Raw genomic sequence first — 22,213 nt, 5'->3', positions numbered from 1 at the left:
TTAACTTTATAACCATCTCTCCCTTCCTACTCACGTTTTAATATTCTCTTTAATATGGATAAACCATGGTCCAGTGATTGCAGGGGTGATTGGAGCACACAAACTGACCAATCAGCTCCCCTGTTCTGACCTCTCCAACCAATCATCAACACTCATCTGGCCAAACAATTTTGTGTTAGAAATACCCGGGTTGATTTCTGATCCCAGTCAGTTCCTTTCTGTTGTCTTTTTGATGAAGATGTTAAACCAAAATCCAGACTGTCAGAATATATATACTTAGTTGGCAATAATTTGTGATAATTTATTAATTGTGTTTTTAATAACTCTCTACTCATGTACTACTGTATGTATCTATGTGTGATCTGTGTATGGCAGACACCAAACCAAAGACCTTTAGCAACATCCTCTTATTACTAATGACACACACAGAGTGGGTTCAAGGCAAGAAATGACATTGAAAGGGCCTTATTAGGAAATGACAGAGTATATGGAAACTCTAGATTGTGTGCTCTTCAATGGTTCCCTTAAAGGGATGTTTGAAATAAGTGGTGCTGCATATAATAAGAATGGTGTTATGTTATTGCAATGGACAGGAGGTTCTGGCCAGTAGGCTTCTCTGCTAAAGGTATTGAAACATTCACACATAGCGACACCTTTTTTAATCCATCTGCTGCCACTTTAGTGGCCTGAGAATGCAATATAACTTTTGATAATGTAATTACATGTTTTGTATTTAGTTTGTATTAAAGAGATTAGTATGTGTTGTCTATTCTGAACAATTTATAATAAAAGCAAGTATAAATTAATGCACATAAAAATGATCTAAGATGTGGGAGATTTTGTAATTACTTCTAAGCGACCAAATTCTTTAAATACTGTTAGTGCATTATTACTTTAGTAAGATGATAATAATGTGTAGCCTATTAGTTCGTACTCATAACGTGTCATGAAGCTCAAAGAACCAGGCCTACCTTTTTATTCTCGGATACGTCAGTTTCCGACATGAACTGAGAGCTGTGGAATTTCCCCTCTGTTTAAGCCACACCCACAGACCTCTCTGAATGGCCAGAACGATTTATATGTAAAACTTCTCGCTCGTTATTGGTCCTCCTTCTGTTTTGGGACATTTCGTGAGTTATGTTCTATGCAAGTTTTGGTTGATCTAAAAGTTGGTGAAATTGGTAAGTGTTGATATTATTAACTGTCAAATAATGTGCAAATATATTAGTTTCAGTCGAGTTTTGAAACGATATGGCACCTGTTTCCTTTTCGTCATGGTTTGTGAGGTAGAATGACTCGTTTTGGTAGCTGGTAACGCGTCGGAATCGTCAGGTAGCGTGACCGTAGCTAGCTGGTCAGAAATGTTGAACATTGCGATGTGGGCTATTGTAGGGTTATGGCTAGAAGGATTCCAACTTTTGTCAAATTTACGTCAAAAGTATATATTTTAGCTAACCCTAACCCTTTTCCTAGCCTTAATTATCTTGATTCTCCTAACAGCTACGTTAATTCTCCTAACCTGTTGGGGAAAGTCTAATCTGACAGAAACTGGAACCCTTTTAGCCATGACCATACATCTAGCTAGACGCCCAATATCCTGTAACTACATTCACGCGAGATTCGGCTCTGGTCCGAGATTAGGTTATCTTAAAATGTGCAGGTTATGTTTTATAACTAGTTTATAATCTACCTTTTTGAGGCTATGTTGTGCCATTTAGTGACAGCACCATCAATGCCACGAGAAACACTCACCTGCTCTATTCACACAGATAGGGGCTGATGGATAGGTGAGCTCACTCGACTGAGGACACATACTCACACCACAATGTCTGGGGCCCAGGAGTACAAGAGACAGCAACCCCCGAAAATGTACTTGGTGGTATCCAACCTAAAGATTCAGGACCAGTTGGAAGGTACCATCCGACTGCTACGGGGGAACCTCTGTCAGGAGCAAGAGGGGGGAAGGAGCAGGGGCGACCAACTGTGGGTAAAGGTAAGAAAATGAATTAATACTTTATCACGCCTGTCTTCTCTCATCCTTGTGTTTGAATATTCTCTCTCCTTTTTCTCTTTCTCTGCTCTCTCTCCCTCCCTCTCTCTCTGCACTCTCTTTCTCCTTGTCCCACACCACCCTCCGTCCCTCTCTCTCGCTCTCTCCTCCTCTCTTGCTCTCTCTCCCTTCCTCCCTCTCTCTCCTGGTCCCCCACCACTCCCTGTCTCTCTCTCCCTCCCTTCCCCTCTCTCTCGCCCTTCCTCTCTCTCTCCCTTTCTCCCTCTCTCCCTCTCTCTCGCTCTCTCTCCCTTCCTCTCTCTCTCGCCCGTGCTCTCTCGCCCGTCCTCTCTCTCCTTGTCCCCCACCACCCTCCGTCTCACTCTCTCGCTCTCTCTTTCTCTCAATTCAATTCAATTCAAGGGGCTTTATTGGCATGGGAAACATGTGTTAACATTGCCAAAGCAAGTGAGGTAGACAATACACAAAAGTGAAACAAACAATACAAATTAACAGTAAACATTACACATACAGAAGTTTCAAAACAATAAAGACATTACAAATGTCATATTATATATATATACAGTGTTGTAACAATGTACGAATGGTTAAAGCACACAAGTTAAAATAAATAAGCATAAATATGGGTTGTATTTACAATGGTGTTTGTTCTTCACTGGTTGCCCTTTTCTTGTGACAACAGGACACAAATCTTGCTGCTGTGATGGCACACTGTGGAATTTCAACCAGTAGATATGGGAGTTTATCAAAATTGGATTTGTTTTCGAATTCTTTGTGGATCTGTGTAATCTGAGGGAAATATGTGTCTCTAATATGGTCATACATTGGGCAGGAGGTTAGGAAGTGCAGCTCAGTTTCCACCTCATTTTGTGGGCAGTGAGCACATAGCCTGTCTTCTCTTGAGAGCCATGTCTGCCTACGGTGGCCTTTCTCAATAGCAAGGCTATGCTCACTGAGTCTGTACATAGTCAAAGCTTTCCTTAAGTTTGGGTCAGTCACAGTGGTCAGGTATTCTGCCACTGTGTACTCTCTGTTTAGGGCCAAATAGCATTCTAGTTTGCGCTGTTTTTTTGTTAATTCTTTCCAATGTGTCAAGTAATTATCTTTTTGTTTTCTCATGATTTGGTTGGGTCTAATTGTGCTGTTGTCCTGGGGCTCTGTGGGGTGTGTTTGTGTTTGTGAACAGAGCCCTAGGACCAGCTTGCTTAGGGGACTCTTCTCCAGGTTCATCTCTCTGTAGGTGATGGCTTTGTTATGGAAGGTTTGGGAATCGCTTCCTTTTAGGTGGTTGTAGAATTTAACGGCTCTTTTCTGGATTTTGATAATTAGTAGGTATCGGCCTAATTCTGCTCTGCATGCATTATTTGGTGTTCTACGTTGTACACGGAGGATATTTTTGCAGAATTCTGCATGCAGTTCTCGCTCTCTCGCTCTCCATCAGGTATTTGACAATGCCAGTATGTTGAAGACTGTCAAGCAGCTGAAGATTGACAAGTTATAAACTCCTCTCATTTCTTTCTCTCTCCCTCAGGTGTTAGACTATGGTTGTATGGTAAAGATTGACAAACAGCTCCTTATAGAAGTCCCCACCGACCTGACCGGCCTATTGGAGCCTGTATCCGATCCGGAGTCCCGCCTCAATTTGCTCATTAACCCCAAGCAACTTTACCGATTGGCTGCCTTACCCCTAGGCACCCCCCTCTATGTCCAGATGGGCCAACCAGGGGAGCTGGCGGAGGCAGAGCTGAGGTATCGAGGACCGCTGACCAGGGGAAGTACTGCTGTGTTGTTTGGGGTGCAGCTGAAGGTATTGTTGCTAACGTGGTGTTTTTAGCTATAGACAATAGATCATAACAACAAACTTTCACTCTTTGATGATCGTCTTGAACGTCATTTTACTTGTATTTTAGTTAGCCACTGTCACACAGTACTACCCAAATTGTCAAATGACTCGGATCTACCTTTTTTTCTCTCTCTCTCTCTCTCTCTCTCTCTGTTTCTGACTCTCTGTCTCTCTCTCTCTCTCTCTCTCTGTTTCTGTCTCTCTCTCTCTCTCTCTCTCTCTGTTTCTGACTCTCTGTCTCTCTCTCTCTCAGGACTCAGCAGTAGGTAGAGGCAACAGTAATGGTTCTTACAAAGGCCATCAGCTCTTCACCTGTCCCGAAGCCTCCGCCCTCTTCCTACCGGCCAATCAGATCAGGCTACGACGCTGGTCCCGTGCCAATGACGACCATCACAACAACGCTCTTCCTCCTCAACCTCAACCCTCCATTGGTAACATCATTGCTAGAACGGCCGAATCGTCTCCCAGCCTGGCCCCAGTCCTGGCTCGAAACCCCAGCTCCCCACCTCCCCTCCAGGTGGGCCACAGGGTGTGCTTCCCCCTGGAGGATACTGTCCATGGGGGAGAGGTGAGGTTCTGTGGGGTCCTGCCTGGACGGACCTCCACTGGGGTGTTTGTAGGAATCCTGTTGGTGAGTATCACTGCTGGAGGGTGTGGCTGTATATAGAAATGCAATCAGTGTGATTATACACATTTTAGATTTTATAGTAATTATTGTGTTTTAAGACACCCAAAATATAGTGTTTTGTGGATAACATTCACACACTTTTAGGCAATATTCTTCATCTAACAGTCAATGTTTACTGTATATTTGCGCTAATCAGTTTGTTTATACGCAGGACAATGCGGTTGGTAACTGGGATGGTTCATATAAAGGAGAGAAGTTGTGCTCCATCTCCTCTTCTCTGTATGGTTGCCTGCTACCCATCTCCAAGGTGTCCCCTGGTACGTCACTCCCTGGTTCAAATGTTACGGCAGATCAGAGATCCTGTTTGGTTTGCTGTTGAGTTACTATTATGACAGTTATGAGAGAGGGTGTAATTGGAAAACAAAACGGTGTGGAAAATCATGACTGTTAGATGACTGACGTCCTCCCTTCCTTTACCCCTGATTCTCTTTCATTTTCCTCCTACCGGTCTTTGAATTGTGTGCTGTGTTTGACCGTTGACCTCTACTGACCCCCCCCCCCCCCCCCCCCCCCCCCCCCGCAGAACCAAGGTCACGCCGCCACACTCCTCCCCTCCAGAACCCCAAACCGGTCCTCAAACCCACCCAACCACCTGCCCCTGTATCCTCACCTGCCTCCACCCCAAAGATCGCTCTGATGCCCCCCCAACTCCTCTCAGCCAAACTGGCCTTAAAACCTCCACCCCTCCCCAGCCCCAAACCTTTCACGAAACCTCACCCCCTTCCCCCAACCCCTCCCACCATCAAACCTCTAACCCTGCCCTCCCCGACCGCCACCGACCAACCACAGCTCTTGAGCGATTCGCCCGGTCCCCTCTCTCCGGGTCGAGGTGACGGATTGGACGCTGAGGAGAACGGAGACGCGGGATTGGAGATTGAGTTGGAGGTGGGGTCCATGGTGGAGGTGAATGACCCGCCCCTTTTTGGAGTGATTCGTTGGATTGGACGAATCAGTGGAGTTCCACAACTGGTGTCAGGAATCGAGCTGGTACGGTAACACTGTCAACACTGTCACTGTGTGTCATCAACTCCCTGTAATTCCATCAACTCTGTAATTGTGTCAGTGTCAAGTCAATCAGTGTATGACAACGTTGTAAAGCAGCGGTATTCAAACATTTTCAACTAAGGCCCCCTTAAAAACTCCAAAATGTCTAGTGTGTGTTTGTAACATATTTATCTGCTTACTTTCCTCTCTCAGGACCAGGAACTGACCGCTGGAACAGACGGCAGTTACCTTGGCGAACGCCACTTCCGTTGCCCTGCCAACAAGGGGCTGTTCGTCAAACTCCGGAACTGTAGGCGGGATTCCAGATTCCCTGCCCCTGAGACACCAGTCAATCAGGTGGAGCGCTGCAACTCCATAGGTGTGTTATCTGTGTGTGTGTGTGTGTGTGTGTGTGTGTGTGTGTGTGTGTGTGTGTGTGTGTGTGTGTGTGTGTGTGTGTGTGTGTGTGTGTGTGTGTGTGTGTGTGTGTGTGTGTGTGTGTGTTGTCTTGCCCGACTCACGCCACTCCCTTGAGATGAATGAACTAGCCTAGGTTCCCACTGCTTCAGGTCTATGACCTACAGGTGCCGCCCTTCCAGCCCAGTCCAGATGCCAGCAACCCGCCAATTCCAGCCGCGGCACCGGCGTAGTTCTTGGCGGCCGACAGCTGGAGTGGGAGAACTTTTTTTTGTTCAAAACCACTCAGCAGGGCATCCAACTCCGGGGTAGGGCAACCCGTAGGTCATCAGGCTATCCTAGGGCTATAAGACCAGGGGAAGCATAAGACCAGGGGAAGCATAAGACCAGGGGAAGCATAAGACCAGGGGAAGCATAAGACCAGGGGAACTAGAGGGAGAGTATAGTTTCTCCTCTGCAACTGTTTTTATTAAATATAGATACCTTAGTTTTACACGGGTGCGCGTCACGAACCGTTCACCTGTGGACCTGAAGTTACTCACCGTAACGGGACCTAGTGTCCTACGAGACGGAAGAGGTATAGTCACACCTAAGACATTTTCATACACACCCCAAGCATGAACCCACACAGTTACCAAGAGAGGAAACCATCTGGTCTATTTCGGTCAGTGGCCCCTTGAGAGGAAGTACACCACCTGTATTTATTCAAGCAAAGCCCTTTACAAAGACTACTTATCTTGTGAATACCCTAGCTCTCAACCCAGAGGAAACAGACTCCTCACAAGTTCTCAATTGGCTGCTTCATTAAATAGTACCCGCAAAACACCAGTCTCAACGTCAACAGTGAAGAGGCGACTCCGGGATGCTGGCCTTCTAGGCAGAGTTTGTCTGTCCAGTGTCTGTTCTTTTGCCCATCTTAATCTTTTCTTTTTATAAAGGGCCTCTGTATGCCTATGTACAGTTGAAGTCGGAAGTTTACATACACTTAGGTTGGAGTCATTAAAACTTGGTTTTCAACCACTCCACAAATTTCTTGTTAACAAACTATAGTTTTGGCAAGTCCGTTAGGACATCTACTTTGTGCATGACACAAGTCATTTTTCCAACAATTGTTTACAGACAGATTATTTCACTTATAATTCACTGTATCACAATTCCAGTGGGTCAGAAGTTTACATACACTAAGTTGACTGTGCCTTTAAACAGCTTGGAAAATTCCAGAAAATGATGTCATGGCTTTAGAAGCTTCTGATAGGCTAATTGACATCATTTGAGTCAATTGGAGGTGTACCTGTGGATGTATTTCAAGGCCTACCTTCAAACTCGGTGCCTCTTTGCTTGACATCATGGGGAAATCAAAAGAAATCAGCCAAGACCTCAGAAAACATTGTAGACCTCCACAAGTCTGGTTCATCCTTGGGAGTAATTTCCAAATGCCTGAAGGTACCACGTTCATCTGTACAAACAATAGTACGCAAGTATAAACACCATGGGACCACGCAGCCATCATACCGCTCAGGAAGGAGACGCGTTCTGTCTCCTAGAGATGAACGTACTTTGGTGCAAAAAGTGCAAATCAATCCCAGAACAACAGCAAAGGACCTTGTGAAGATGCTGGAGGAAACCGGTACAAAAGTATCTATATCCACAGTAAAACGAGTCCTATATCAACATAACCTGAAAGGTCGCTCAGCAATGAAGAAGCCACTGCTCCAAAACCGCATAAAAAAAGCCAGACTACAGTTTGCAACTGCACATGGGGACAAAGATCGTACTTTTTGGAGAAATGTCCTCTGGTCTGGCGAAACAAAAATAGAACAGTTTTGTCATAAGGACCATTGTTATGTTTGGAGGAAAAAGGGGGAGGATTGCAAGTCAAAGAACACCATCCCAACCGTGAAGCACGGGGGTGGCAGCATCATGTTGTGGGGGTGCTTTGCTGCAGGAGGGACTGGTGCACTTCACAAAATAGATGGCTTCATGAGGAAGGAAAATTATGTGGATATATAGAAGCAACATCTCAAGACATCAGTCAGGAAGTTAAAGCTTGGTCTTCCAAATGGACAATGACGCCAAGCATACTTCCAAAGTTGTGGCAAAATGGCTTAAGGACAACAAAGTCAAGGTACTTGTCATGATCGTCGTAAGAACATTCGGACCAAAGCGCAGCGTGATATGGGTTCCATATATTTATTGACATGAAACGCACACAACAATAAAAAAAGCAAACGATACGTGAAGCTATGGAGTGCTCACAGGCAACTACACATAAACAAGATCCCACAAAACACAGTGGGGAAATGGCTGCCTAAATATGATTCCCAATCAGAGACAACAATAAACAGCTGCCTCCGATTGGGAACCATACCAGGCCAACATAGAAATTAAACAACCTAGATTACCCACCCTAGTCACACCCCGACCTAACCAAAATAGAGAATAAAAAGTATCTCTATGGTCAGGGCATGACTGTACTGGAGTGGCCATCACAAAGCCCTGACCTCAATCCCATAGACAATTTGTGGGCAGAACTGAAAAAGCATGTGCGAGCAAGCAGGCCTACAAACCTGACAGTTACACCAGCTCTGTCAGGAGGAATGGGCCAAAATTCACCCAACTTATTGTGGGAAGCTTGTGGAAGGCTACCCAAAACGTTTGACCCAAGTTTAACAATTTAAAGCCAATGCTACCAAATACTAATTGAGTGTTTGTAAACTTCTGACCCACTGGGAATGTGATGAAAGAAATAAAAGCTGAAATAAATCATTCTCTCTACTATTATTCTGACATTTCACATTCTTAAAATAAAGTGGTGATACTAACTGACCCAAGACAGGGAATTCTTACTAGGATTAAATATCAGGAATTGTGAAACTGAGTTTAAATGTATTTGTCTAAGGTGTATGTAAACTTCCGACTTCAACTGAAGATATTCCATAAAAATCTGCCATTTCCAGTTACAATAGTAATTTACAACATTAACAACAATAACAAAAGTTGACCTATTCTGTGAGCGAAATAAATATTCCAAACATAGTCTGGGACAGTTGTGGGATGCGATAGATCCCAAATTAACACAACCACTAGCATCAAAAAAACTGTTTAAAGCAATGAGCTTTAGAGGGATAGAGGGGGGAAAATACATGTCATCTATGCACTTTAATAGCAAATGGAGGTTGCTTTTGCCCGTGGTTTATTTTCATGCCAGCAAGGTAGGCTATACTCCTGTTGTAAAGAGAAGAAATGTACTTAATATTAGGTAAGTTGAGAAATAAATATAGTAGACCTAACCCAGTGGTTCCCAAACTTTTTATAGTCCCGTACCCCTTCAAACATTCAACCTCCAGCTGCGTACCCCCTCTAGCACCAGGGTCAGTGCACTCTCAAATATTGTTTTTTGCCATCATTGTAAGCCTGCCACACACACACTATACGATACATTTATTAAACATAAGAATGAGTGTGAGTTTTTGTCACAACCCGGCTTGTGGGAAGTGACAAAGAGCTCAAAGATCTCAGGGCACAAATAGTAATATAATAATAATCAATAATTTTGCTCTTTATTTAGCCATCTTGCATATAAAACCTTATTTGTTCATCAAAAATTGTGAATAACTCACCACAGGTTAATGAGAAGGGTGTGCTTGAAAGGATGCACATAACTCTGAAATGTTGGGTTGTATTGGAGAGAATCTCAGTCTTAAATCATTTTCCACAAACAATCTGTGCCTGTATTTAGTTTTCATGCTAGTGAGGGCCGAGAATTCACTCTCGTATAGGTACGTGGTTGCAAAGGGCATCAGTGTCTTAACAGCGCAATTTGCCATTGCAAGATACTCTGAGCGCAGCCAAATCCAGTAATCTGGTAGTGGCTTCTGATTAAATTCCATTTTCACAGAACTGCTTGTTGCAATTTCGATGAGGCTCTCTTGTTCAGATATCGGTAAATGGACTGGAGGCAGGGCATGAAAGGGATAACGAATCCAGTTGTTTGTGTCGTTCATTTCGGGAAAGTACCTGCGTAATTGCGCACCCAGCTCACTCAGGTGCTTCGCTATATCACATTTGACATTGTCCGTAAGCTTGAGTTCAGTTGCACACCAAAAATCATACAATGGTGGAAAGACCTGTGTGTTGTCCTTGTTAATGCAGACAGAAACGAGCTCCAACTTCTTAATTATAGCCTCAATTTTGTCCCGCACATTGAATATAGTTGCGGAGATTCCCTGTAATCCTAGATTCAGATCATTCAGGTGAGGAAAAACATCACCCAGATAGGCCAGTCATGTGAGGAAACTTGTCATCATGCAAGCGGTCAGACAAGTGAAAATTATGGTCAGTAAAGAAAACGTTAAGCTCGTCTCTCAATTCAAAAAAAGTTTCAATACTTTGCCCCTTGATAACCAGCGCACTTCTGTATGTTGTAAAAGCTTTACATGGTCGCTGCTCACATCATTTCATAATGCAGAAAATACACGAGAGTTCAGGGGCCTTGCTTTAACAAAGTTAACCATTTTCACTGTAGTGTCCAAAACGTCTTTCAAGCTATCGGGCATTCCCTTGGCAGCAAGAGCCTCTCGGTGGATGCTGCAGTGTACCCAAGTGGTGTCGGGAGCAACTGCTTACATGCGCGTTACCACTCCACTATGTCTCCCTTTCATGGCTTTTGTGCCATCAGTACAGATACCAACACATCTTGACCACCAATTTTATTTTTGGCAGTGAAACAAGGCTATTCAGGCGAGAGAAAAACCTCACCCAAATGTATAGCCCTGTTGAAAAATATAAATGTACTGTTTGAAAATGTGTGTGGGGGGGGGGGGTTTATATATAATGTGAATCACATTTTTATTTGGCGTACCTCAGACGGCGTTGCGCGTACCCCAGTTTGGGAATACCTGGCCTGGCCTATAGAAAGCTGATGTGATCCTCCTCTTTTTAATAGAGGCCATCACTCTGTTTTCTCACAACATTTCATAGCCTATAGAAATGTTGCGCAACATGAGCTCATGGGCTCTCATGAAGTGTTTGATTACATTTTTGATTACATTTGCATTGATGTCAGTGTGATTAGAGGGACAGTAGAGTGCTGAGTACCAGTTAGCAAGTTTGGTAGGCTACTAATGACCATCATCAGCATCACAGCTTGGAGAAGCCTAATTACCATGACTAAACGGTCACGTGAAATTTCACTGCCGTCATAACTCGTGACCGCCGGTATGGCGGTAATACGGTCACCGAAACAGTCCTAGCTGCCTCCTCCTCTTTCTGCGGTGCCTCTCGGCTCTCTCCCTTCTGTTCCTTTTCCCGCCCCCTTGAGTCTCTGTTTTCTCTCCATCCCAGAAGCCGTTGTCTCAGCAGGGGTGACATCCATCCCAGAGTTTGCGTGTGTGTGTGGCACATTTTTGTCTCTATGAGTGTGTGTGTGCATGCGTGTGTGTCTCCATACCATGTAACATGATGACCACTCCAACCACCAGCGTTTGCCGAGTGGGGCAGTGAGCGTGTCGAGGAGCACACCCCTCCAGTCCAGGGGGACGAGGCCAGAGATATGTACCAGGGCTGGAAGAGAGGCATCCAAGGCCACCTCAACTCCTGCTACCTGGACGCCTCACTATTCAGGTGACTAACGCTGGCATTCTCCCTCCGTCCTGTTTGTGATATTATTAAGCCAATAATTGTTATTCAGTTATGTAATAGGATGTTGAGAACCGGAACCCTCAGTTAGAACCGGAACCCTCAGTTAGAACCGGAACCCTCAGTTAGAACCGGAACCCTCAGTTAGAACCGGAACCCTCAGAACCGGAACCCTCAGTTAGAACCGGAACACTCCGATAGAACCGAATTAAGGATTAGATAATGCAGTCAAATGCTTTTTTTGTGTGCAAAAATGTAAAATTGGGCAATGTCATATCGAATCTAAGGTTGTTTTTTAAACTAGAAGAAATGCTGGATGCATTCATGTTCATTAAACTCTTTTCTCCCCCTCCCCCTCTCTCTCCCCCTCTCTCTCCCTCTCAGTCTGTTTTCATGCTGCAGTTCAGTAGACTGGGTGTTGCTGTGGCCCTCGAACCCCTCAGACGGTCCCCACTGCAGCCAAGCCCAGGACCTGCTTCGCTGTGAGATAGTCAACCCCCTACGCAGGTGTGTGTGTGTGTGCTCCTTCACAATGGATGTTTATGTATAGGCATATATTGTGATTTAAATTGTTCTGTTGTAGATCAGTATCACTTTGTATTTATATAGTGAATTTTAATAGCTTTTATGAATGTACTTGGCTATGTGTGTATCTTTCAGGTTTGGCTATGTATGTGCCAGTAAAACCATGGCCCTGAGAAGACTACTGGAGGCTGAGAGTAGTGACACAGGCTTCACCAACCAGGAAAAAGGTGTGTGTGTGTGTCCGTCCGTTTGTCCGTGTGAGAGGGAGAGGGTGTTTGGCTGTCTGTCCATCAGTCTGTCCGTCCGTGTCAGTAAGATGGGGCATGAGGGAGAGAAAGGGACTGTATGTTCATCTATGTGTGGATTAATGTTCCCTCTAATTTGTTTTGTCACTGAGAAAATTTCAGGTCTGCTGAGCGCAAACTCGAAAGTTGTGAAAATTCTGTGCAACTTCCTGTGCGCGTTTACTGTGAACAGTGAGGCTGTACCCGCTTTAAGTTAGTTTTAACAATGGTCAAGTAGACTAATGTGGCTATTTGATCATAATGTAGGCTTACCAGAGTGGCCTACCATCAAAAACAATGGAGAAAATGCATCCAATAAAATTTTAACATGAAAATAGCTGTTCTATCATTCAGCCTACAGTAGCAGCCAATGTGTGGTGTTCAATGCAGACCTACATTCCATGAGACTTTTTGGGGGAAAAAACATGCAGGGCTTGACATTAACCTGTTTATCCACTTGTCCTTCGGACAAGGAGGTGACTGAAAATGTTATTGTGTTGATGATGCAAGAAACCACTTTACAAAATAAAATGCATTATTATTTCCACACCATTATTACAGAGAATCAGACAAATTATGCTACCCTCTGCCTATTGGCTACTAAGCTTATTCAAGACCGTCTCAAAATACAATACTGCCCCTTTAAGACAAAAAAGCTCTTTACCTGACTCGCTTTTCACAGATCTAGAAATACATGCAGCTTTCACTTTGATCTCAAAACAGGTGCGTCTACTCACCACCGTTCAAGCTGTGAAAACATCACAGATCCATATATGGCAATGGTCTATTTGCATATTTTTTTTATTTAACTAGGCCTACTGCAGCTCTATTTATGGCACATCAGTCTATTTAGAGTAAGGGCCTGAGTCGTGCCTGTCAATGCAATAGAATCCTACTCCGATCGATGTGTTCTGTCTACAACACAATCTCTTGCATAGTTAGTTTTGCATAATAAGTCCTGCATAGTTCATTTTGTTTCGGTATGTTGCATTGAAAGTGGCTAATGTTGCATTGATTTGATCACAATTTCCACAGTGAAGGGGAAAGGTTGATAGTGTTATTTAACTCTAGAAAGTTGAGTGAAGTTGAATCTCGTGCCACTCTGCGCAGGCTGATATTTGAGGGAACATTGGTGGTGAGTGTTTTTAAACACATCTGTCTTCTTTCTGTCAGACCCAGAAGAGTTCCTCAACAAGCTTTTCCAGCTCCTCCGGGTCGAACCTCTTCTGAAGATCAGGTATACTTTCTCTCCTTCCCCCCTCTCTCTCTCTCTCTCTCTCTCTCTCTTCTTCCCCCTCTCTCTCTCCTTCCCTTCCCCCTCTCTCTCTCTCTTGTTCTCTTATTCTCTGTTACACACACTGTCTCTCCTGCTCCCCCTCGTTCCTTTCAGGTCAGTGACACAGAAGCAGCAGCCTCAGGAGTGTCACCTCTACCAGCTCTTCCCTCCATCCGTTCCCCTCTGTCCCTCTTCCCCTGTCCCTCTGTCTCCGTCCCTCTGTCCCATCCCTCTCTCCTCCCCTGCAGTACTCATGAGAGTGGCCAATGTTCAGACTCTGCTAGAGACATCTTTTCTCCACGCGGGACTAAAGTTTGCTGAGGTAACAACACAAGACGACATAGTAGATACACAAACAAACTCAACATTCATGGGTTGATGGATTGACTCTCCCCTCCGCCAGGCCCCTTCCTGCCTCCCCCTCCTCATGCCTAGGTTTGGGAAGGACTTCAAGATGTTTGACGCCATCTTGCCTTCACTCACCATCGACATCACAGACCTGCTGGATGACAGTAAGAAACAAAGATATTGTCGTGGAAATTCTTACACGGGGACACTGGAAGTCAATCTTAATGAATCATTGTTTATTGTCAGCGCGCCAGAGAGGTTCCAACCAACTAAATGCACCATAGTACACATGTCAATCAGGAACTCTGTCTGGGCAGTCCCAGCAGTTGTCTTCTATACGACTATACACAGACAAGTTATATTTGCATAATTAATTCATCATTACTGTTTTGTTTCATTCATGTGACAGACCAATACTGGTTCATAACGTGACAGACCAACACCTCACGAGGCTTCTCTCTAAGCTGAGACCTTGAAACTGAGATAGCTTTTGTTCGTTCTCAAAACAAGGTCTGGGCGTACTGCCAAATTGCGGATTCTGATAAATCAAATCAAATGTTATTTGTCACATGTGCCGAATACAACAGGTACAACCTTACATGCTGACCAGACCAGACACGTCGTGTGCGCGGGCGTCGCAAAATAAATTTTGAAATCCATGTTATTCAATTATTGCACCCACACTGCTCGCGTGCGCCAACGAGCATCTGCGATGCCATGGGCTAAAATAGAACTCCTTTCTATTTCTGACTCAGATCGCGCTGCAAGTCCTGCCTCTCCCATCTCCTCATTGGTTTATAGAAGCAAGTACCCACGTGCCATCTCCTCATTGGTTTATAGAAGCAAGTACCCACGTGCCATCTCCTCATTGGTTATACCCACGTGGGTGATTGAAAGACGAACTGTTTTGCCGGTTGTCGTGGTAATACTATGAAAGTGTAGATGCCGATCACCATATAAGTTCAAATATGAAAAAGCCTGGAAGGAGGAGAGATGACTAGAAACGATTCGGTTGGCCGTTTTATGTGTTGATTAATTGTCAGAGTAGAGGACCTTGTGCATTTCAGGTAAAATAACAACTCAATGTTTATATCCCAGGACAAATTAGCTAGCAACAGCAAGCTAGCTAAATAGCAAGTGCAAGCTAACTAGCTAAATTGCCATACATGTTTAATGCTTTTCGACCTGTCCCCAAATTAATGTAATTGGTTCAGAGTTTGTTTTGATATTTTAACCTGCGTGTCGTGATCGCGTTTGGTGTAGGGGGACAAAATACATTTATGCACGATAGCGCACGATGGCGCACGCGCGCAGCCGGTTTGGGTTCCGTGTTACGATGAAATGCTTACTTACAAGCCCTTAACAAACAATGCAGTTTTAAGAAAATACCTACAAAAAAATCAAGAGATAAGAATAACAAATAATTAAAGAGCAGCAGTAAATAACAATAGCGGAGCTATATACAGGGGGTACCGGTACAGACTCAATGTCAAATGAAATCAATCAAATGAAATCAAATGAAATCAAATAACAATAGCGGAGCTATATACAGGGGGTACCGGTACAGACTCAATGTCAAATGAAATCAATCAAATGAAATCAAATGAAATCAAATCTTTATTTGTCATATACGCCGAATACAAGTGTAGACTTTACCGTGAAATGCTTACTTACAAGCCCTTAACCAGCAGTGCAGTTCAAGAAGAAGAAAATATTTACCAAGTAGGCTAAAATAAAAAGTAATAATAAAAAGTAACACAATAAGAATAACAATAATGAGGCTATATACAGGGGGCACCGGTACCGAGTCAGTGTGCAGGGTTACAGCCTAGTTGAGGTAATCTGTACATGTAGGTGGGGCGAAGTTACTATGCATAGGTAACAAGCAAACAGCGAGTAGCAGCAGTGTACAAAGGGGAGGGGTCAATGTAAATTGTCCGGTGGTGATTTTATGAATTGTTCAGCGGTCTTATGGCTTGGAGGTAGAAGCTGTTGAGGAGCCTTTTGGTCCTAGACTTGGCGCTCCGGTACCGCTTGCCGTGCGGTAGCAGAGAAAACAGTCTATGACTTAGGTGACTGGAGTCTGACAATTTTATGGGCTTTCCTGTGACACTGCCTGTTTTATATAGCTCCTGGATGGCAGGGAGCTTGGCCCCAGTGATGTACTGGGCTGTTTGCACTACCCTCTGTAGCGCCTTACGGTCAGATGCCGAGCAGTTGCCATACCAGGCGGTGATGCAAAGGTCAGGATGCTCTCGATGGTGCAGCTGTAGAACCTTTTGAGGATCTGGGGACCCTTGCCAAATCTTTTCAGTCTCCTGAGGGGGGAAAAGGTTTTGTCGTGCCCTCTTCAGGACTGTCTTGGTATGTTTGGACCATGATAGTTCGTTGGGGATGTGGACACCAAGGAACTTGAAACTCTCGACCCTCTCCACTACAGCCCCGTTGATGTTAATGGGGGACCTGTTCCGCCCGCCTTTTCCTGTAGTCAACGATCAGCTCCTTTGTCTTGCTCACATTGAGGGAGAGGTTGTTGTCCTGGCACCACACTGCCAGTTCTCTGACCACCTGTCTATAGGCCGTCTCATCGTTGTCGGTGATCAGGCCTACGACTGTTGTGTCGTCAGATAACGTAATGATGGTGTTCGAGTCGTGTTTGGCCGTGCAGTCGTGGGTGAACAGGGAATACAGGAGGGGACTAAGTACACACCCCTGAGTGGATCAGCGTGGCAGACGTTAAGGATCAGTGTGGCAGACGTGTTGTTGCCTACTCTTACCACCTGGGGGCGGCCCGTCAGGAAGTACAAGATCCATTTGCAGAGGGAGATGTTTAGTCCCAGAGTCCTTAACTAACTCACTTCGTGGGCACTATGGTGTTGAACGCTGAGCTGTAGTCAATGAACAGCATTCTCACATACTGTAGGTGTTCCTTTTGTCCAGGTGAGAAATGGCAGTGTGGAGTGCGATTGAGTCATCTGTGGATCTGTTGGGGCGGTATGCGAATTGGAGTGGGTCTAGGGTGTCCGGGAGGATGCTGTTGTGAGCCATGACCAGCCTTTCAAAGCACTTCATGGCTACCAATGTGAGTGCCATGAGGCGGTAATCATTTAAGCAGGTTACCTTCACTTCCTTGTGTACAGGGACCCGGTGGTCTGCTTGAAACATGTTGGTATTACAGACGCGGTCAGGGAGAGGTTGAAAATGTCAGTGAAGACACTTGATAGTTGGTCCGCGCATGCTTTGAGTACACGTCCTGGTAATCCATCTGGCCCAGTGGCTTTGTTGATGTTGACCTGTTTAAAGGTTTTGTTCACATCGGCTACCGAGAGCGTTATCACGCAATCATCCAGAACAGCTGGTGCTCTCGTTCATGCTTCAGTGTTGCTTGCCTCGAAGCGAGCATAAAAGGCATTTAGCTCATCTGGTAGGCTCGCGTCACTGGGCAGCTCACGTCTGGGTTTCTCTTTGTAGTCCTTAATAGTTTTCAAGCCCTGCCACATCCGACGAGCGTCAGAGCCGGTGTAGTAGGATTCAATCTTAATCCTGTATAGACACTTTGCTTGTTTGATGGTTCGTCTGAGGGCATAGCGGGATTTCTTATAAGCGTCCGGATTAGTCTACCGCTCCATGAAAGCGGCAGCTCTAGCCTTTAGCTCGATGTGGATGTTGCCTGTAATCCATGGCTTCTGGTTGGGATATGTACGTACAGTCACTGTGGGGACGACGTCATCGATGCACTTATTGATGAAGCTGATGACTGTCGTGGTGTATTTCTCAATGACATTGGATGAATCCCGGAAAATATTCCAGTCTGCTAGCAAAACAGTCCTGTAGTTTTAAGCAGGAATCAGGAGGATAGAATTATGGTCAGATTTGCCAAATGGAGGGCGGGGGAGAGCTTTGTATGCATCTCTGTGTGTGGAGTAAAGGTGGTCTAGGATATTTTTTCCCCCTGGTTGCACATGTGACATGCTGGTAAATTTGGTAAAACTGATTTAAGTTTGCCTGCATTAAAGTCCCCGGCCACTAGGAGTGCCACTTCTGGGTGAGCATTTTCTTCTTTGCTTATGGCCTTATAGAGTTGGTTGAGAGCGGTCTTAGTGCCAGCTTCGTTTTGTGGTGGTAAATAGATGGCTAAGAGTAATACAGATGAGAACTCTCTTGGTAGATAGTGTGGTCGACAGCTTATCATAAGGTACTCTACCTCAGGCGAGCAATACCTCGAGACTTATTTAATATTAGACATCGCACACCAGCTGTTATTGACAAAAAGACACACCCCCACCCCTCGTCTTACCAGAGGTAGCGTCTCTGTTCTGCCGGTGCATGGAAAATCCTGCTAGCTCTATATTGTCCATATCTTCGTTCAGCCACATCTCGGTGAAACATAAGATGTTATAGTTTTTAATGTCCCGTTGGTAGGATAATCTTAATCGTAGGTCATCAATTTTATTTTCCAATGATTGCACGTTAGCCAGAAGAATGGAAGGCAGTGGGAGTTTACTCGCTCGCCTCCGGATTCTCAGAAGGATGCCTGATCGGCGGCCCCTTTTCCATCATCTTTTATTCACGCAAAAGGCGTGGATCTGGGCCTGTTCCAGTGAAAGCAGGATATCCTTCTCGTCGGCCTCGTTAAAGGAAAAAGTTTCTTCCAGTCCGCGGTGAGTAATCGCTTTTCTGATGTCCAGAAGTTATTTTCGGTCATAAGAGATGGTAGCAGCAAAATTATGTACACAATAAGTAAAAAATAAGTTACACAAAACGCTAAAATAAAATAAAAAATAGCACAATTGGTTGGGAGAATGTAAAACGTCAGCCATGTTCTTCGGCGCCATCTTATTTTGTGTGGGGGCACTTTTGACGAGGTAATTGAGGTAATATGTACATGTAGGTAGAGTTATTAAAGTGGCTATGCATAGATAATAACAGAGTAGCAGCGGCGTAAAAGAGGTGGGGGGCAATGCAAATAGTCTGGGTAGTCATTTGATTAGTTGTTCAGGAGTCTTATGGCTTGGGGATAGAAGCTGTTTAGAAGCCTCTTGGACCGCTTGATGTGCGGTAGCAGAGAGAACAGTCTATGACTAGGGTGGCTGGAGTCTTTGACCATTTTTAGAGCCTTCCTCTGACACCGCCTGGTATAGAGGTCCTGGATGGCAGGAAGCTTGGCCCCAGTGATGTACTGGGCCGTACGCACTACCCTCTGATAGTGAGGATTCGTTAAATCGGTCACTTGCATGAACACAGAAATTGGTTATTAGAAAAGCACAAACATTAAAATTCCATTACAATATAAACTCAAATATGAACATTTACACTGAGTCTACAAAACACTTTAACAACACCTGTTCTTTCCATGACATAGACTGACCAGGTGAATTCAGGTGAAAGCTATGATCCCTTATTGATGTCACTTGTTAAATCTACTTCAATAAGTGTAGATGAAGGGGAGGAGACAGGTTAAAGAAGGATTTTGAAGTCTTGAGACAATTGAGGCATGGATTGTGTATGTGTGCCACTCTGAGGGTGAATGGGCAAGACAAAATATTTTAGTGCCTTTGAACGGGGTCTGGTAGTAGGTGCCAGGCGCACCGATGTGTGACAAGAACAGCAACGCTACTGAGTTTTTCACACTACAGTTTCACGTGTATCAAGAATGGTCCACCACCCAAAGGACATCCAGACAACTTGACACAACTGTGACACAAAAGCATTGGAGTCAACATGGACCAGCATCCCTGTGGAACGCTTTCGGCACCTTGCAGAGTCTATGCCCCGACAAATTGAGTCTGTTCTGAGGGTAAAGGGAGTCGAGTACAACTCAATATTAGGAAGGTGTTTCTAGTGTTTGGTATACTCCGTGTACGTCTATGGTAAGAACCCTGCTATGTTAAAACATGAGGACATTTTATCGGGCGGGTTTCCTGTTGATGACCTATTTAATTCTTTCTTTCTCTCTTTCTCTTCACTCGTCTCTCTCTCTCTCCTTTCCCCTATTGCTATCTCTTCCTCTCTATTTCTCCCTCCCGTTGTCTCTCTCTCCTCCCCCCTCTCTCTAGCTCTCAGACAGTGCAGTATTTGCCAGGCAGTAGCAGAATGGGAGTGTCTAGAGTGTTATGAAGACTTGGACATCACACCTGGTCATCTCAAACAGTACTGCCACACCTGCAACACTCAGGTAACCATAGCACACCATTATTACCTATAGTACAGCTCTCAAAGTTCCTTCAAAATTCCCTTACATCTACACACTGCAGGACCAACAATGTCCTCTCTCCCTTCCTCATTCTCCCTCTCCCTCCATCCTTCCATTAGGTGCACATTCACAAGAAGCGCCAGTCCCACAGTCCATGTCAGGTGGGTGTGGCTGGTGGTCCGTGGACTGGCCCACTGCATGGAACTCGTCAGCGATTGGCTCTCTTTGCTGTGACGTGCATCGAGACCAGCCACTACGTGAGCTTCGTCAAGCACGGGCCCCGCCCCGACGACTGGCTGTTCTTTGACAGTATGGCCGACAGGGAAGGTGAGAGATGTCAACTTTAAAAAGGGGCCTTAAGGCCTGCAGCTACTTTTAATTTCTTCCTGTTAGTCAATTGATTGAATAATGTCATTGATTGGCCAGAGAGTCTACTCACCTGGTGTTCCAGATCTGAATCACTCCCTTGAAACTATGAAACTCTTAATTTATATGCTCGTGACATCCCATAATAGTTGCCATGTTCTGTTTCCATGGTTACGGCCAGGCGGGGAGAACGGTTTCAATATTCCCCAGGTGAGGGCGTGTCCAGAGGTGGGCCGCTACCTCAGCCTATCGGCGGAGGAGCTGGGCAGGCTAGACCCCGCCTCCTTGAGAGAGTCCGCTCGCCGGCTGCTGTGTGACTCCTACATGTGTCTCTACCACAGCCCCGAGCTCAGCCTGTACAAGTGACACACACACCCATGTGCCTTCAGGATGAGTGACATGCAGTATTTTACATTAACCACTGTTGTGCCTGTTCAAGTAACACACGCACAAGTTCCAGTATTGCACCAATGTGCCTCCAACAAGTGACACAGAAACAGACTCCTACAACAACCACTGCCCAAATGTGCTTTAACCACTGCCCAAATGTGCCTTAACCACTGCCCAAATGTGCCTTAACCACTGCCCAAATGTGCCTTAACCACTGCCCAAATGTGCTTTAACCACTGCCCAAATGTGCTTTAACCACTGCCCAAATGTGCCTTAACCACTGCCCAAATGTGCTTTAACCACTGCCCAAATGTGCCTTAACCACTGCCCAAATGTGCCTTAACCACTGCCCAAATGTGCTTTAACCACTGCCCAAATGTGCCTTTGCAACACGAACAACCTGTTTTTCACTCTTTTGTTTACTTTATCCTTATGTTCAATGGAAATCTGAGAAGAAAATTATGAATAATTGTATATAATATCATAATTTGATATAATATAATGATATTATTATATAGGAAATGTAATTTGCATATTTTTATTTTACACACCACTTTTTAATTTCATATTGGTTATGTTGTAATACATAGATAGAGAAAATGACCATGAGAATATATTAAAGAGAATTATAATGAAATATGTTGTTTGAAACATGTTATTGTCAAAGTATGATTCTGGTGTATGAAAAATAGCCCTAAATGCTTATCGTCACCAAGTAGTCTTGAGATTAGAGTGTTGGGCCAATAGCCGATAGGCCTCTGGTTCGAATACGGGAGCCAACGAGGTGAGGAATCTGTTGCTATGCCCTTGAGCAAGGCACTTAACCTCAATTGCTCCAGGGTTGCTGGACAATGGTGAACCTGGCCGTGACCCCACTCCCTGCAGGTGTCTCAGGGGGAGTTGGGATATGGTGACCCCACTCCCTGCAGGTGTCTCAGGGGGAGTTGGGATATGGTGACCCTGGCCGTGACCCCACTCCCTGCAGGTGTCTCAGGGGGAGTTGGGATATGGTGAACCTGGCCGTGACCCCACTCCCTGCAGGTGTCTCAGGGGGAGTTGGGATATGGTGAACCTGGCCGTGACCCCACTCCCTGCAGGTGTCTCAGGGGGAGTTGGGATATGGTGACCCTGGCCGTGACCCCACTCCCTGCAGGTGTCTCAGGGGGAGTTGGGATATGGTGACCCTGGCCGTGACCCCACTCCCTGCAGGTGTCTCAGGGAGAGTTGGGATATGGTGAACCTGGCCGTGAC

The 22,213-nt window shown here is 45.1% G+C and overlaps 1 protein-coding gene across 1 annotated transcript; it reads left to right on the top strand.

Moving 5' to 3' along the window:
- The first annotated feature begins 1,103 nt into the window (after positions 1 to 1,103).
- Positions 1,104 to 21,211, top strand: si:cabz01101003.1 (ubiquitin carboxyl-terminal hydrolase CYLD). The gene is made up of 16 exons (XM_038975716.1): positions 1,104 to 1,181; positions 1,770 to 1,993; positions 3,543 to 3,818; positions 4,108 to 4,485; positions 4,694 to 4,799; positions 5,066 to 5,529; positions 5,740 to 5,905; positions 11,424 to 11,565; positions 11,965 to 12,087; positions 12,241 to 12,332; positions 13,563 to 13,626; positions 13,780 to 13,987; positions 14,069 to 14,177; positions 20,070 to 20,188; positions 20,326 to 20,533; positions 20,754 to 21,211. The coding sequence occupies exons 2-16, from the start codon at positions 1,826 to 1,828 to the stop codon at positions 20,936 to 20,938; spliced, it is 2,808 nt and encodes a 935-aa protein (XP_038831644.1). The 5' UTR covers positions 1,104 to 1,181; positions 1,770 to 1,825; the 3' UTR covers positions 20,939 to 21,211.
- Positions 21,212 to 22,213: the final 1,002 nt, after the last annotated feature.

The sequence above is a fragment of the Salvelinus namaycush genome, chromosome 36, assembly GCF_016432855.1.
Source record: "Salvelinus namaycush isolate Seneca chromosome 36, SaNama_1.0, whole genome shotgun sequence".
Lineage (NCBI taxonomy): Eukaryota > Metazoa > Chordata > Actinopteri > Salmoniformes > Salmonidae > Salvelinus > Salvelinus namaycush.
This window is presented reverse-complemented; position numbering and strand designations above follow the sequence as displayed.

What these genes read in the sequence shown, in the direction of transcription:
- si:cabz01101003.1 (XM_038975716.1), top strand. Translation starts at nt 1,826, where the DNA reads ATGTCTGGGGCCCAGGAGTACAAGAGACAGCAACCCCCGAAAATGTAC. An exon ending in CTTCACCAACCAGGAAAAAG is followed by an intron (nt 12,333 to 13,562) that starts GTGTGTGTGTGT and finishes TCTTTCTGTCAG; the next exon opens with ACCCAGAAGAGTTCCTCAAC. An exon ending in GCCACACCTGCAACACTCAG is followed by an intron (nt 20,189 to 20,325) that starts GTAACCATAGCA and finishes TCCTTCCATTAG; the next exon opens with GTGCACATTCACAAGAAGCG.